General features: G+C 43.3%; 1 protein-coding gene across 2 annotated transcripts in view; it reads right to left on the bottom strand.

The window, feature by feature from the left end:
• Positions 1 to 240: 240 nt before the first annotated feature.
• Positions 241 to 15,815, bottom strand: part of STON2 (stonin 2) — a 152,250-nt gene continuing 136,675 nt past the window's right edge. For both annotated transcript variants that reach the window (XM_032344780.1, XM_032344781.1), the window contains 3 exons: positions 10,769 to 12,607; positions 4,978 to 5,180; positions 241 to 2,958 (listed from right to left, as the gene is read on the bottom strand). In XM_032344780.1, coding sequence (XP_032200671.1) covers positions 2,875 to 2,958; positions 4,978 to 5,180; positions 10,769 to 12,607 — 2,126 coding nt within the window. In that variant the 3' untranslated portion in view covers positions 241 to 2,874. The remainder of the gene's footprint in view (positions 2,959 to 4,977; positions 5,181 to 10,768; positions 12,608 to 15,815) is intronic.

Raw genomic sequence — 15,815 nt, 5'->3', positions numbered from 1 at the left:
TTTGGTGACCACACATACACACAATCCAGGTCCAGAGGCAAACTTAGAATCCGCACACCAAAAAGGCAATTTTCCTAACTGTGTTTTCTAGGTAGCCTATTAACAAAACACTAGGCCTAAAATATATACTATTGTATTTCCCAAACCCCTAAATGCTACCCATAATTAGTTTCCCAAAAATACTAGTGGGAAAGCAAATTTGATGAAATCAAGGTGATAGTTGTTTTTTTTTTTTTTAAATTAATAATTTGCTTGTTGAATGTGGATAGCATGGAAGGGATGTTCCTAAGCGTTGGTTTAAAAAAAAAAAAAAAAAAGTCCAGGTAAAAGCACAAAGGCAGTGCGAATTAACCACGGTGGGGGAAAAAGTTTCAATAAGCAATACACACGTGATGCTAGCAGGTGAGGCAGAGATCTCGAGAGGGTGCACAGGCACTAACCTTAAGTAAGGAAGGTGCCAGAATGACCTTTACTCTGCCAGCTCCTTCAGTCCACCTTGATGTTTTTATGAGGAATCTCATGTGTCTCTCATACAACAGGGGAAGGGCACTTCCTCACTTGACAAAGACCTCCAGGGAGCCCCACTGTATTTCAAAGAGCATACAGAACCACTTATCAAAGAAAAAACAACTAGAGTTAGAGAGTCCTGTTACTACTGAGATGAACCTATATGCAGAAGGGATCTTGGTAGCCATCCAGTCCAAATCCAATGTCCCTCTCATAGCATCTGGAACTGATGGTTATTTTAACCTTTGTTTGGGCATTTGCCACAAACGGAAATTTTACTGCTCAAGTCTATTCCTCTTTAGAACCACTCTTATTAAAAAATTCTTTATGTTGAAGCAAACATCTGTCATCTAGAAAGTTCCTCTTTGTTCCTATTTTTGCCCTTTGAAATTACACAGGGTAAGGCTAATTCCTCCCCTTTTTATTAAAACTCAACAGAAATTTCAAGGCAGCGATATTATTTTATTCTCTCCTATTCTATTCCCCTGCTCCTTATTTCATCAGACCCTTCACAACCCTGACCACCTGCCTCTGGACACAATTTAATAATGTCTTTCATAAAATATGGTACCCAGAATGGAACTCAGCCTTCCATCCAGAAGTGGACTGACCAAAGCAGCATGCAGGGCTCCCTGGGCTTTTGTTACCACAGGCTGATGCACTGACTTTGTGAATAATCATGATACACTCCTGATTCAACAATGAACTATTTTGACGTGAACTGCTATGAAACCAGGACTTTTCAGCACCCTTCCCACCACCTCTCTGTATTTAGAGGGTTGCATTTAAGCAACTAGAATACAGTCTCTTACTAATGTCTACTGAATTTCATCCTTTTAGTTTCAGTCTTACGTTCAGGTATTTTTAAAAAATGGTGATGATGTCTATTTTCTAGTGTCAGTACATAGTTATAATTCAACGAATATTCATTGAATCAATTAATCCTAAATCTGCCAGTCGAAACAGGATATATCATTTATTTCTCTGTGTCATCTGACAAATCTGACAAGCATGCTTCTGTCCCCTTACTGTATTCTTCATGGGAGAAACAGGCATTTAGAGCCTACCTGTAAATTGCTGGGCAGGTGTCCCATCTGGGATGGCCGATATAGGTCCGTGTGTGGTAAGAAAACACCAAGATACAAGTAAGAAGTAGAGGTACAGAGTGTAAATGGGACCATATGAAGGGAAAGAAAATTGAGTGTCCTAGCCTCTTGGGACTGGGACTAATATTCTCAACATTAGAAAAATATGGCTTTCCCCCATTGCTACCCTAGAGACTTCTGCCTTGTAGATCTGTTACAATACTGTGATTATGGAACTCTGAATTTTAGGGAAAAGATCATATAAGTTCAGTTTTAAAACAGCTCTTAAAATGATCTTTTCCACTTATATTCCATGTAAAGTCCGAGTCAGAGAGACATGCAACTGTCTATAGGCTTGAGGTATAAGAAGAGCTCCCAAGTTCCCCGACAAATGCCTGAGGTATTATATATATATATATATATATATATATACATATATCCATGTGTTTCAGGAATCGGAAATGGCCTATGTTTTTCAGTGTGAATTTGGGAATTCATTGAGATTGCAAATGTCTCCTGAATTGAATATAATCTTCTAATTAATGTCTCTTTTCCCCCAGAATGAAGAAAAATAAGCTCAATTTTGCTTTCCCTTTCATAGCCACCCTTTGCCAAATATGGGGCTAATCACAGAATAAAAAATTATCCTATTGTGCCTTTTCCCATTGTCTATTGTGACTCAGGATGGTGAACCCTGGGACCAGAGAGATGGAAAAAGTGTCTTCATCAAAACGATCCCAAACCGGGAGGAAAATTTCTCAAAAACTTCTGTTGCATAGCGTTAACATTGCAAGAAGAGAGACATGTATGAAAGGCCTAGTAGACCCAAAAAGGAAATATGTTTTGTACCTCTTCTGAACCTTTTCTAGAGGGCATGACAGAGGGGGATTCTCAAGACTGTTTTCTAGAAAATCATGGAAGTGACAGATGAACACCAGAAGGAAATCCTGCCAACACTGATGTGGAAGGTTCTCTTCCTAACTCCAGTAGTCACAACAAGCCACACTCAAGAGCTACAAGATCAACAGAGCAAAGAGAAGGAGGCTTAATTAGACAACAAGCTCCAGAAGTCAGGGAAACCACCTGCTTCAGGTATATCAGAGTCTCTCCAAAGCAATCATCTCAAGGTTTCCTGTGAGATTACAGATAACCACAAACAGGAAAGTCCAACATACTGTTCCAGTAAGGAGAAGCCATGGTAGGTACTGCCTTGACCTCCAGCTGCTCAGGAAGACGTCCTGTCATGACGCTTGGGTCAGGCCCCCCCTGCAAGAGGGCTTCATCACTGGACCCCACACTCCTTGGGATTTTCCATTTCATCTCCTTCAAAGTCTGGCTTCAAACTCTTTTTTTGCTCAATTTCCACCTGTCGAGAGTAGAAGTTGGAAAGAAATATCAGAAAGGAGAAAAAACCATCCCAATAAGAAGTAATCCCAAAGAGAATGCCTCACCAGGAGATTCCCTATAATTCTGTCACTGTTTTGAGCTTTGGCCACACTGGAGCTACTCTGGCCTGGAGGACGGCACGGTTCTCTCTCGGCACATGCTTTTTGCTAGGTCTGGAACTCCCTCTTCTTTGCAGTCCACCTGGAAATTTTTTATTCTTTGCCTTGCACGCTGCTCAGAGGTCACCTCTTCTGTGAAGCTGTCCTCAAGTCATTAGGTGCGTCTCCTATCCATATCTCCACTGTCCTTGGTACATGAACCTGACTCCAGCATTCCACAGGCTCCCTGGGACAGGAGCAGGCCCTCCTTGACTACTGTATCCCCATAATGCAGGCATGCGGCGGGCAAGCATAAAGGTTTGCAAATAAATGGATTCCTCTCCAGCCAGCTGTTTATACTCTCTATTACTTTATGGCTTTACAAAGTCTCCCAACTGGTCCTGGGATTGAGCCCTGCATTGGCCTTTCTGCTCAGCAGGGAGCCTGCTTCCTCCCCTCTCTCTCCGCCTGCCTCTCTGCCGACTTGCGATCTCTCTCTGTCAAATAAATAAATAAAATCTAAAAACAAAAAACAAAACAAAAAAACCCCAAGTCTCCAAACTGGTAAGTAGTGTCTTGTTTATGGTTCTACCTGTGTTTTCAGCAAAATATGGTAGCTGTAACTAAATGGATTAATACATTCATCTTGCCTTGAAAGAGACACACAATGAAGCCTTTGACAAGTCAGAAAAGAAATACATCAAGTAAGAGAGTTTCACAGTTAAAGCCGCTCCTCTCTTTACCACTTTGGATATTTATGACGAAGGAAACAATTCAAGCAGTGGACTAGGCCCAGGCTTGATGAAAGTGCTATTTTTTTTCTGGCCACAAGATGGAGTATTTGTTCTTCTTGGTACTTTAAGATTGTAGAGGCCACAACTAAGGAAACATTTACAGAAAAGCAAACCATAAAAATCTAAGGATATTATTAAGAATAAAAAATTATTAAACCACTTTGCAAAATACTTCTTCAATAAGTCCCACTTTCTGTCTTTGACATTTAATCTGCTATTGAATTTCTAACACCTCAGGACAGAATGACCATGTCTGAATTCTCCAATTTTGTTTCCTCCTTCCACTGCCCGGATCCTGTTACAGAAGCTTGCTTGGCTTCTGAATTTTGTCCTGCTATAGCCCTGTGACCAGGTCATATGTGTCCCGATTTTACACGGATCTACATCATCAACTCTGAAGCCGAAACACATACTTTGGGTTAGCACTTTCCTGAATTCCCCTCCACCTTCCAAGTGCACAACTTCTGCAACATGTATTATGAATGAGAATATGATCTTATGATATACTCATTTATAATATTCATATATCTGCTCATTCATAATATTCATATTATATATAGTGTACAATTAATAATACAGAATGTTATAGATTAATAATAATCCCTTTACCCCATGACTTTTTTTTTTTTTTAATTTATTTATTTGACAGAGAGAGAGCACAAGCAAGCAGAGCAGCAGGCAGCGGGAGAGAGAGAAGCAGACTTTCCGCTAAGCAGGGAGCCCGATGTGGGGCTTGATCCCAGGACCCCGGAATCATGACCTGAGCCGAAGGCAGCCGCTTAACCAACTGAGCCACCCAGGTGCGCCCCCATGACTCTTTTGATGTTGTTCATGATGACTGAAAGACATTATACTCTCCTCTTTCACCCACCTCTTATTTTTTCCCAACCTTTCTCTTGCTCACTAGAGATTAATCATTCAAATCACAGCGGACTCACCCACAGCCGCGTGTGGCACACCTGTCTCTAAGGCAGTAAGAGAACACATGGCATCCAGGGCAGACACCACTAAAAGGAACAAGATGGGGCAGGGAGGGTGGGGAGGGGGGATGGCGGAGGGATGAACAAACGGTCTTGGACACATTAGCCAGATGCCTCCCGAGGCTACCTTGTAGCTGTAGTGTGCGGAATAATTGACCCACTTCCTGACGTCAGTCTTGTCTTCCACGGAGACGGATCTTACAGCGGCTTTGGAGGCAGAAGTTGTGGGCATGCTGAACTCCACATTCACGTGACTGGCAAATCTGGAAGGCACTTCCCGGTCAGAGCCAAGTTCAAGGTGGCAGAAGAAACAGTGAGGGTGACCAGAAGCTATGAAAGGGAAAGAATCCAGACATTAGGTTCTTTGGAGACCATGGAAGGAGAGGCCCACAGAGGCACCTCAACAACAAAAAAGGCCTGAAGACCGCCTCCCGGCTCCACACCGGGCAGTCTTTCTGGGGGTCCAGGGCTGAGCATTTCCTTCCGCGGAAATCACAGTGCCTGTGCCTCAGACCCTTTGCTAGAACTGTCTGATTACAGTGGCCTTTATCCTAGCAATAAAACCCACAGCCTGAAAAACGGGTCACTCTGCCTGCTGTAGTCAGGGTGATATGGGAACACAGCACGAATACCAGAAATAAAGGCCTAGATCCGTAGAATGGCAGAAAGGAATAAAAGGGAGCAGCACTTAGCAACGAATAAAACATCAATGACAGCCACACGGAGCCAAAGAATCAATTCCCTTTGAAAGAAGAATTTTCTCAACAGCATTTCATCTTTTTACAAAAATGCTTTGGCACGTTGGTGTGGATAATGGCATCTGTAAATGACAAAGCCTTTAGAAACAGCACAGACACATGAAGGATGGACGTGATGCACTGGGTAGGACGCAGACTAACAGAATCCTGCGTGTGAGCCCCAGCTCTCCTCCTACGTGGTAGAGATCCTGCCCCCAAGTCGTTTGTTCTCCCCTCGCCTCAAATCCTGACTTGGGAAATGGGGAAATGGGAGATGGGTGGTAAAGGGTGGGCTAGACAACGCCAGGCAGAGTCCCTGGCTGTTCTTTAATTCTATACATCTATGGCTAGTTCTACTGTACTTGGATGGAAAACTTAACGTTTTCCATTTGAGGGCTGTTGTTAGATATGTGCGTGAAGAGACAGATCAGTCTGTGGCTATAACCTCTGAAAGCACGGTTTGCTGAGCACTCTAGTGTCTCAAATGCTGCCTGCACACCCTCTCCCTGCATCTTTGCAACAATCCCTTGAGATCACAGTCTTTACGTTCTACAGATGAGGCCACAAAAGCTTTGGGAGGGAAAGTGAACGAGCCAAGGTCAAAGCTGGAAAGTGGTGGACTGAGGACTGAATCCAAGCACTCTAGCCCGGAGGTGTTTCAACCACTCTGAGTCACAGCCCCCCACAGAGTCCCCAAAGAGTCCCCAACCCCAAGACCAGTTTGCAGGGTGACATGAGTGGAGAAGTGAGCTGTAGGAACCTCCGTACAGCAACTTGCCATGGATAAACAATATGACATGGCTTTGACTTCATTATGTAATACCAACAGCCCTTAGTTAAAGGAGTTTCCCCAAATAAACAATTGCAATTTTCTTTATTGATCTGGGCAGGACTTTCTAATCTCAGCAAGTAAGGACATACACACTCTCTCTAAGGAAAACATTACGGAGTGAAGTACATGTTTTGCTCTACTTGACAAATAACATAGTTCAGTGGTTATTTCTAAAGAGTAAAATTCTGGAAAACTGAGAAATTTGCACTGGTTTCTAAGAAAGAAATTTTAAATTGGATACACATAATAGTAAAAATTACATTATCTAAAAATGAATCCATGTGTTTATTTTTTAATTATAATTACAATTACAATTACAGTTGTAATTACATAGCTACCGGCTACGTTTATTACAGGCCAGAGATTGTCCTAAACACTTAAAGGCATTATCTAATTTCTTTCTTAATGAGCTAGGTATTAATAACCCTATTCTGTAAATGAGGAAAGTAAGATTTCTTTGCGAGGTTTAAGTAAATCACCTGAGGTCACAAAGCTACTAAAATGCAGCACTAGGAATAAAACTCAGATCTGATGCGGAATTATTGTGTATTGCTATGGATTTAGATCACTACAAATTACATTGAGGAGTTTCTTACTTTTAATCAATGGCAACCTGAACAACAGTTTTATCTAACTGTCCTTATGTGCACAGTGTTGGAATAATGAGGAATCATTACTTTCCACAAAGCTGATCTCTCCGCCCACCCCTCCAAAGTACATTCACAGCAAACTCTGAATGCGGCATTCTTCCATGATTCCCAGCACCAACCAATGGATGTGTAGGGCTGGTGGACAGGTAGGAGAATGCAATTCTGAGAGCTAGTGTCATCTAATTTATGGTAATGAACTATGCGAGCCCACGCATTTTGTCATCTTCTTTGATGAAGTTGAGAAAATTTAACATTAAAATTCAGATTTCTATTTTCCATAAAAGGTAATTGTTTTCTCTCGATCTAATATTAGAGAACTGGAGTTCCAGCAAAGAAAGCTACCTATGCAAGACAGCACATTCTGTTTCCTGGCGGATGACCTGGGCAAGCAGTAGGCCTTGTTCCGCCACATTCTAAGACTTAGAAAAGCTCTAAGTCTTGGGATCAGGGTGAAAGGGGTCCTTAAGAGCCCGGTGGGAAGGCGGGGGCGGCCGAACATGCACAAGGCGGGGCTGGACCTGCCAGTTTAAACCATGTTGGACTCCAATGGCAGCTTGTGAACCGTTTGGTAGCAGGACTGGGAGAAGCCCACTGTGGCTGCAGCAAGTCAGGGGTGCTGACCCGCGGTCCCGGGCTGCCTCCGGTCTGACAGCCCTGCCGGCGGCAGGCAGGAGTAAGCATGCAGAGGTTCCGGTCTCCTTCTCTGCTAAATGGAGGTGTGAGAATTATGAAAAAATCACCTGTAAAATATACCATCCAAGACTGACTGAAGTCCAAGATGAGCTCAGAAAAGGGATGGCAACTAACGGAGGGCACACCGGATGGGGGGAGCAGGAGCTGGTCACAGCGAGTGCTGGCAACGGTAAGAACCTGCTGTCCGACTGCAATTCAGTTCCTATATCTCTCAGGTTTCCAGAAAAGAGTTTTACCAATTTCTGGAACCTATCCAGAAATATACCATTGGCCAAGAGTAGAAGAAGAAGCCCTTTTTGGGTGTGTGGGTGGGGGTCGTTAATAAAAATGTATAACCAGGATGCCTAGGTGGCTGAGTCGGCTAAAGGCCTGCCTTCAGCTCAGGTCAGGTATCCCAGGGTCTGGGATCGAGCCCCCCCACCAGGTGCCCTGTTCAGCAGGGAATCTGCTTCTTCCTCTGGCTACCACTCTCCCTGCTTACGCTCTCTTTTTCTCTCTCTCTCTGAAAAATAAATAAAATCTTTAATAAAATAAAATAACGTGTAACCATGATATAATAGCAAAAGCAGTGATGGGGGAATAGCTTAAGGGAGAAACATTCCCAAATATCCTTAGACTGTCCTGTATTTCAAAAATCTTTCACAAATAAAGGTTCCAGTAATCAGGAAATACATTTGCAATACATCATCTGCATTTCCTTGACCTTGAGCCTACTGAACACTAACCTGCTGGGAAGCATTAAGTCAAGTGTTTGCTGAAGACCTATATTTTCCCTTGTCCCTTGTCCTGCAACCACCCCTACCCCTTCTTCTGGTCACAATCCTTCCCCCCTCACCTTTGCTTTGGGAAATAATCTTCCCTAGCACTGCATGTCGTGTCAGTCAAAATGTGCTACCCTCCCCTTGACTCCTGAGCCGAGTGACGCAAGGACAGAAAATGGCTTGTGATGACTGACCCCAACGGCTGCAGCCTGAGGAGACATCTCTCAGTTCTGCTTTCGAGAGCCATCCTTTCTAAGCCTGCTGGCTCAACTGTTCCAAGCTTTCCTTCAGTTCTCCAAGCTACCCTCCAACAATCTTTTTTTTTTTTGGTTGTCTTTGCTGCTTATCACCAAAACCCTCTCATACAGTAACTGTTAAATATTCGAGAACAAGAACTTTGAAACAAACGAGATAGATGTGCACCCACTGAGAAAACCGCAAACCTCTTCTCTTAGAAGAAATACTTTCACATTTGCGTCTACTGTGTCCTCTACAAGAGGCAGCTGGGGTATTAAGAAAAGACCCCTGGATGTGGCTTTGGGACTTCAGATAAGTCGTGTTGCTCCTGGTCCCTAATTTTCTCATCTATAGAGTGAAGAGGTTTGACTGAGTTATCGCCAAGGTCCCTTCCAGCTTGAAGACTCAGTAATTTCATAACGAAATTATCTGAATCCACGCTTAACAAACTTGAAGGGCCAAACATTCCGATAAACATAAACCTGAGGCCTTGTCTTTTGGAGGTCAAGTCTCCAGCAGGTTCAACGGTCACTCCCCCGCCTTCCACCTCACTTCTCTTCTCAAGAGCTTCTGTGCCGAAGGAGAGTTCAGGGCTTTTCCTTTCAGACAGGTCCCGTGGCTGAGGTAGAAATCACAGGGCTATCACCAGGAGAATACAGTGCTGATGTCAGGAGAAATGTATAAGCAGGCCCAGAGAGGGAGACTTTGTTTTTTTTAAAAAAATCCTGTCAGTTTGGAAACCAGGGTGGGGGTGGGGGTGTTTGGCAAGTCTGGCCTCCAGCACAGAGGTCCAATTGTCTCTTCATTTCACACTGGGCTACAGTGTCTGACACAGAATGCCCCGGTGTGTGTGCAGGGCCTGGACAGCTTGGGGAGGTGACCCGATCGTCCTGCTTCTTACAGGCACGTCACGTCCCATTTTGGGTAGGATGACACAGCCATTCCACACTCAGAGCAGGAAATGGAGACTCTAAACCCTTCTCAGGGTTTAATAGTGAGAATGGAAGAAGGCTATCTGCAGAAGGGTAGAGTTCTTCCCAACCTCATCCTTTTTGCCTGGCTAGCATATCTACTTTTGTTAACAAATGGGCGAAGTTTACAATAAACAAGAAGTGGTTGAAAGGACCATACGATTGTGGGCTTATGGCCTGTCATTGGGGTCATGCAGACTTCCTCTAAGAAATAAGACTATTAGAGCCTGTTGGATTGCTCTCTAGTTTTGTCATTTCACTAAATTCCCTGGACCCCTAAGGAAAGTCGTCACCTTCCGTGCTCACTCAAGCACAAAAGCCTCCCTGAGAGCTGTGAGCAAGGCAGTGAGGGCCGGTAAGCTTGCTTTCTTTGTGTAAATCAAACACGCCTTCCTTTCCTTTGTATCTGATAGAATTTCAGCCCTTTTGGACCTTCTGGTCCTGGCTGGACCTTCAGTCTGATCAGAGGCCATTTCTCCTTTTCCCCATCCTCAAAATCCCAACTCTGAGTTGGAGATGTAATGACTGACACGGGTCTCGCACAAGGGGACTGGCATCATGAGTCTGACTCCTCACCCATACTGCATTTATGACTGGCCATAAACTGACCCCTCTACCTACACTCAAGGCATAGCGGGAAAGCTACCTCTTCAAAACCAGAGGCTTTCTAGGATCTGGAGATAGACAGCTTCTGGAACCACAGAGAATACTTAAATGAGTCAGAAAAAGCATACAAATTCATAAGTTGCCCTGCAATCTGCTTAGCAGCTCAGCTGACAAGAAGAACACAGAGTTTTCTAGAAGTAGGTAATAAAGGAGAAAAATGGAGTAAACTGGGCCGTTCATGTTTGTTACTTACTTTTTGCTCAAGTGTTTTTGCTTCTCTGGTCCCACTTCTCCATTACCATATTTCTGTCACACAACAAAAGCCAGGCCTTCATAGGGAGACAGAATGCGGAACTCTAGGGTCAGAGAGCTGGGGTCAGCTCTCCTGTAACCCACGTGGCAGCTTTCACAGAAGAGAAACCTCTACCTACCTGAGTTTTTGTCAGGCAGTCGGTTTATCCTCCACACAATGGAGTTGAAGGCATGTTCGTATTTGGCAGTTCCCAGAGTTACTCTCATCACAGGCTCAGAGCCAGACATACTGGCTGAGCCAAAACTTGCCCCCCGGTTCACTTTGGCTTTTAAAGACTTTTCCCCCAGGACGCTTTCCCTGCGGAAGTTTTTCACCCATTCACTGGGCACGGGGTATCGAACCATCACATTCTCACAGGGAACCTGAGTGAGAGGGTCTCGGTTAGAGGAGAAGCCGGCTGACATCCTGAGCCAGCTCTGCACCTCCACCTCCGCCCCATTGATGCTTGCTGCCGTCCTGAGTGTGAAAGGCAAGGTCTTCTCTGCAAATACTGTCCTGAACCGCATGAGCTCAAAGCGACAGGCATCCAAAGGGTTGAACAGAATAACCCGTGAGCTGCTGAATACGTCCTCATCCACACACCCGTGAAAACGGCACTGATGGAGCTTGATCCACTTGGTGGTGGTGGTGGGCATGATGTCTTGCCGGGAAACTATCTCGTTCCCTTTGACAAGGACATCGTTGAGACCCAGGCGGCACTCTGCCAGGCCAGAGAGGAAACTCAGAATGTGGATCCGCGTCAAGACGTGGTGCTGGAGAATCTGGTTGTCTCCTTTGCTCACAATGCCAGAGAATTCATCCTTGACATCCACAGTAATCTCCTCCTCCAGGTAGTTCAAGCCAACTGTGCTCAAGTCCATTGACAACACCGGCAGATTCATGAGCCGGTCCTGAACGGCACAGATGAAACTCAGGAAGTCGTCGTAATTGGTGGTGCCCAGCTTAATCACTTGTTCCCTCTCTGCTATGTGGGCCACAGCAGGTTTGGGCTGGTATTTCTTCTTCTCCTTGTAGATGACACGGTCTATTCGTAAGCTGTGGATCCTGCCATTCTCGTCATAGTTTTGGAGCCGGGGTTCCGAAATTTCATGGCAGATCTCCAGCTTGAACTCACGGAATGGTTTTTCTAGACCCTGCTCATAATACAGCTGCAGGTAACCACTGTCTGTTAGTTTGATGTAGATGGGTCCCCAGTGCCTAGACGACATGATGTTTTTCTTCTCAGGGATCCTTAGCATCATTGGCCACCCATCTCTGGGCTGGGACAGTGTTGAACCAGGTGGGGGGTCATCTAGTTCAACCCAGGCTACGGGGTCATCATCTGGTAGCGTCGCGCTGCCTGAACGATCAGGGTCATCAATCTGGAGTTGCTTGAGTTTTTCAACAGCATCAGAGTGGGACTGAGTTTTGCTTGAGTCATCAAAACAGATGGCATCCTGGTAGACGGCAATGAGAGAATCCCTTTGGCTCTTGCCTGTGGCACTGGAAACGGAATTGTTTTGGGAGCGTCTCTCCTGCTCCTCAAAGAAAGCAGTGAAAGGGTTGATAGGGGAGGGTTGGACATCCTGCAGAGTCTCATTCAGGAAAGGATTGGTTGCCCTCCAAGGCGGAGCCTCCGTTATGGAAGGCGGTTGGTTTAAGGATGAAATGTCCAGTTTCTGAACTTTGGAAAAGTTCATCAAAGTGCTCTTGGGACGTTCCCTCTTCTTAAATGACCCAGCTGAGTGATGAGGTACATCTGGGGTCACAGATGCAATAGGTGGTGGGTTTGGCTTCAGGGGAGAGGTTACTGGTGGCAAAGGGCAGCTGACCTCATTGTCATCAAAAGTGACCCAGCTGGGGAAACGAGCAGAGGTTACTGGAGAGGCAGGATGTCCGTTCATGGCTGGACTACTGGCCTGCCAGCTGATGGCCTCCATCTCTACCTCTTCATCTTCCTGGACTGAGGAAGAACTGTCTAAAAGAAAAAGGAGAACATATGAGGGCTGCTATTCAGGGCCTCTTAGATGTATGGGAAACAGTTATGGGAATGAAGAATGACTAGAACTTTATCTGGAATCCGGTAAATTCCAAAGGAGCTCATTACCTGTGTCAAGATGCTAGTCTGGGCACAGATTTCATAATTTTGTAATAAGCACAGCACAGGGGCCACACGTCAAATGCAGTAAGAATACAAATGGGCCTATCGATAAGACTAAGGCCCCTCATAGTTTAACTCTTATACATTCTCCCTTTGATAGAAGTTTCTAGAAAAGATGCTGTCCTTACTATGCTCTAAAGTGTGTATTAATTTTTAGACATTGAATTCCACCTCCTACATAAAATGATAAAAAGCTGATCTCATCTCATTGAACAAAACACATTACCTGTTCTAAGTGATCACAGATAATGTGATTGGAGGGGTTTTTGCCCAAATGTGATCAAGAAATACTAAAGACAAAATATTAATACCCTTAAGATGAAGTAAGTCCATACAAGTGAATAAGAAGGCTACAAAAACTTTAATAGAAATATAGACAAAGGACATATACAGACAGCTCAGGGGAGGGAAACAAAAACTGAGTAATAAGCATGTGAAAAAATGTCCAATCTCACTAGCAATAAAAAATGTAAATTAAAAACAATCAGTGAAGATTTTAAAAACTTTTCATCTTCAGTGAGGTTAAGGATACCATTATATGAACAGTAAACAGAACTTTAAATGGACTGTAAGTTTCTATAAACTCTCTATAAGTGGTTTAGCAATTTGTATTAAGGGTTTTACAAACGTGTGTAAACAATAACTTTGTATTTTACCCTAAGGAAATAAATCCAAATTGTGAACCCTGTTTTGACTAAATGTAACCAACTAAGGTATACAATAGAATAATACCCAGCCATTATAACATTTATAAGTATGCAGTAATACGAGAAAACACCCACAGTCTCTTCTTTTTTCTCTAAAATACTTTTCCGTCTTGGGGTTTATTTATTTTTTGTGGAAGAAAAGGGGATATTATAAATAAAACACCACCTTAGCAGGGACTTCAAGGGAAGGGATACAGGACTTGATTTTCCATGTGGGAAAGATCCAAACCTTTTAGGTAGCAAAATGGCCCTGTGTGTTCACTGGGATTGTGCAAAGGGAGGGGAAATTGAAGACCTTGGCAAGGAGTGGATTGTGACGAAGGAATGGCACAGAAAACAAACCTGTGTGGCATATAGTAGATACTCCGTAAAAATGTGTTGATTGAATAAGTGAGAAAGGGGACTTTGCACTGGGGCAGTTCTATTTTCTCTGTCCCTGGAAGAAAGCGTATGGAGATCTCTGAAACCATTCCACCCACTATGTCTACCGCCAGCAACCTGGCATCAAAGGAAACAGATGCTCAGTGGTTGAGTCAAGCAGTTGAGTTTTCTAACCGCCTCACTAGACCTTCATGAATATCATATCCAACCAAACCAGATCAGCAAAGCCACACACAATTGCAAGTGGAATTACAGGTAAATGGGATGGCTGGTTCGCTATTCATCTTCCCAAGTGTATTTATTCAAACAACGAGCAACTTCCTCTACTGAAAACATCACCTTGAAAATGTAAGCTAAATATGTGAGCATGCATACACACACATCCATACTCACCCCAGAAATACAATGGGTAAAAAAGTGTTTTCTGTATGTACAGCAACCACAAAAGGATTTCAAAGCATTTTAAAATTACAGATGAGACTTTCCTTCAAATTAATCATTAATCCACTTTTGGAGATGTGGGATTTATTTTCTGGAAAATGAAGGGAAAAGGGTCAATAACCCAGGTTTGTAGGATTTGTATTTTACTTATTATCATTACTACTACTTCTACCAGTATTGTATCAAAAGCCAAAGGGAACAATGTGCGCCTGAGTAAAACAGAATCACTTCCTTGGAACGTGACTGATCCTCCCCAGACGACTGGAGAAGCCGTGCATCTCAAAACATCAATGTTTTATGAAGCTGCTCTAAGGAGCTTTTGTAACAGTAGAGTTTCCACCCAGACAGCCTGGTACTGACCCAGCCCCTGTACCAGGGATATCCTTTTTGTCTTGCGGCTCATCACCACTCCCTAGTCTGAACAAGCCAAAGTTCTTTTCCTTTGGAGGGTGCTTTTCTGCCAAAGCTGTTTATTCTTGCTGCCAAAGGATTCCCTTCTGTTGGGAATCTTGTCCCCAAAATAGTATTTCTCATTTTCCTCTATGAAGCCAAAAAAGAAATGGACAGGGCAGGGGTGGGGCAAGTCTTTGCTTCACTGACCATAATTTTTTTTTAGAATAAATTCCTTTGTAAATGAGGTTATTTAAAATCATACAAAGTCCTCGACAGTTCTGAAGCATTAGACTTAGCATACAATTTAAATGAAATTTCTTTAAGTCTGGAGGGAAAATTTTTAATTAAATTAATTTCTAGAGACTCCATCTTCTCTTTGACAGCCATTAAAAACTATCAAAAGACTATTACAAAATATTCTCTCGGTTGGTAGAGAATCATCTCCCATGATTATAATCCGTTCTAAAAATCCATCATTGGGGGCAGGTCAAATTTCTGGAAATAAGATTTTTTTTCTATGAAGTCATTTATAAAGAAAAATGTCTTAATAAAGATACTTTTACAGATGAAAAGCAAAAGTGGTCTCTAGTTCACGTGAAAATAAAGCATTTCTTGGACTGAACTTAAGGACTAACAAACACAGCTTTTAAAAATAATCCCTTATTGACTTTCCTATTTGTAAACTCTTAATTTTCTATCATTTGTCAATAACTGAAAGGCATCTTGAATTGTTTTTTCAAAGATTAGGTCATATTTTTTCAGAGCCTCTTTTATTTTTAATTTTTTAAAAAGATTTTATTTATTTATTTGAGAGAGAGAGAGATTACAAGTAGACAGAGAGGCAGGCAGAGAGAGAGAGAGAGAGAGAGGGAAGCAGGCTCCCTGCTGAGCAGAGAGCCCGATGCAGGACTCGATCCCAGGACCCTGAGATCATGACCTGAGCCGAAGGCAGCAGCCCAACCCACTGAGCCACCCAGGCGCCCCTCAGAGCCTCTTTTTATTAAAACCTCTTTATTATATTATTCAAGACTTTCACATGTAAAAAATCAACTTATCTGTATGTGAAATTTCTGGAGGAAAATATCTGATCATATATGACAATA

This window comes from Mustela erminea, chromosome 5 (assembly GCF_009829155.1).
Source record: "Mustela erminea isolate mMusErm1 chromosome 5, mMusErm1.Pri, whole genome shotgun sequence".
Lineage (NCBI taxonomy): Eukaryota > Metazoa > Chordata > Mammalia > Carnivora > Mustelidae > Mustela > Mustela erminea.
The sequence above is the reverse complement of the archived record's forward strand: the minus strand, read 5'-3'. Positions and strand labels throughout refer to the sequence as shown.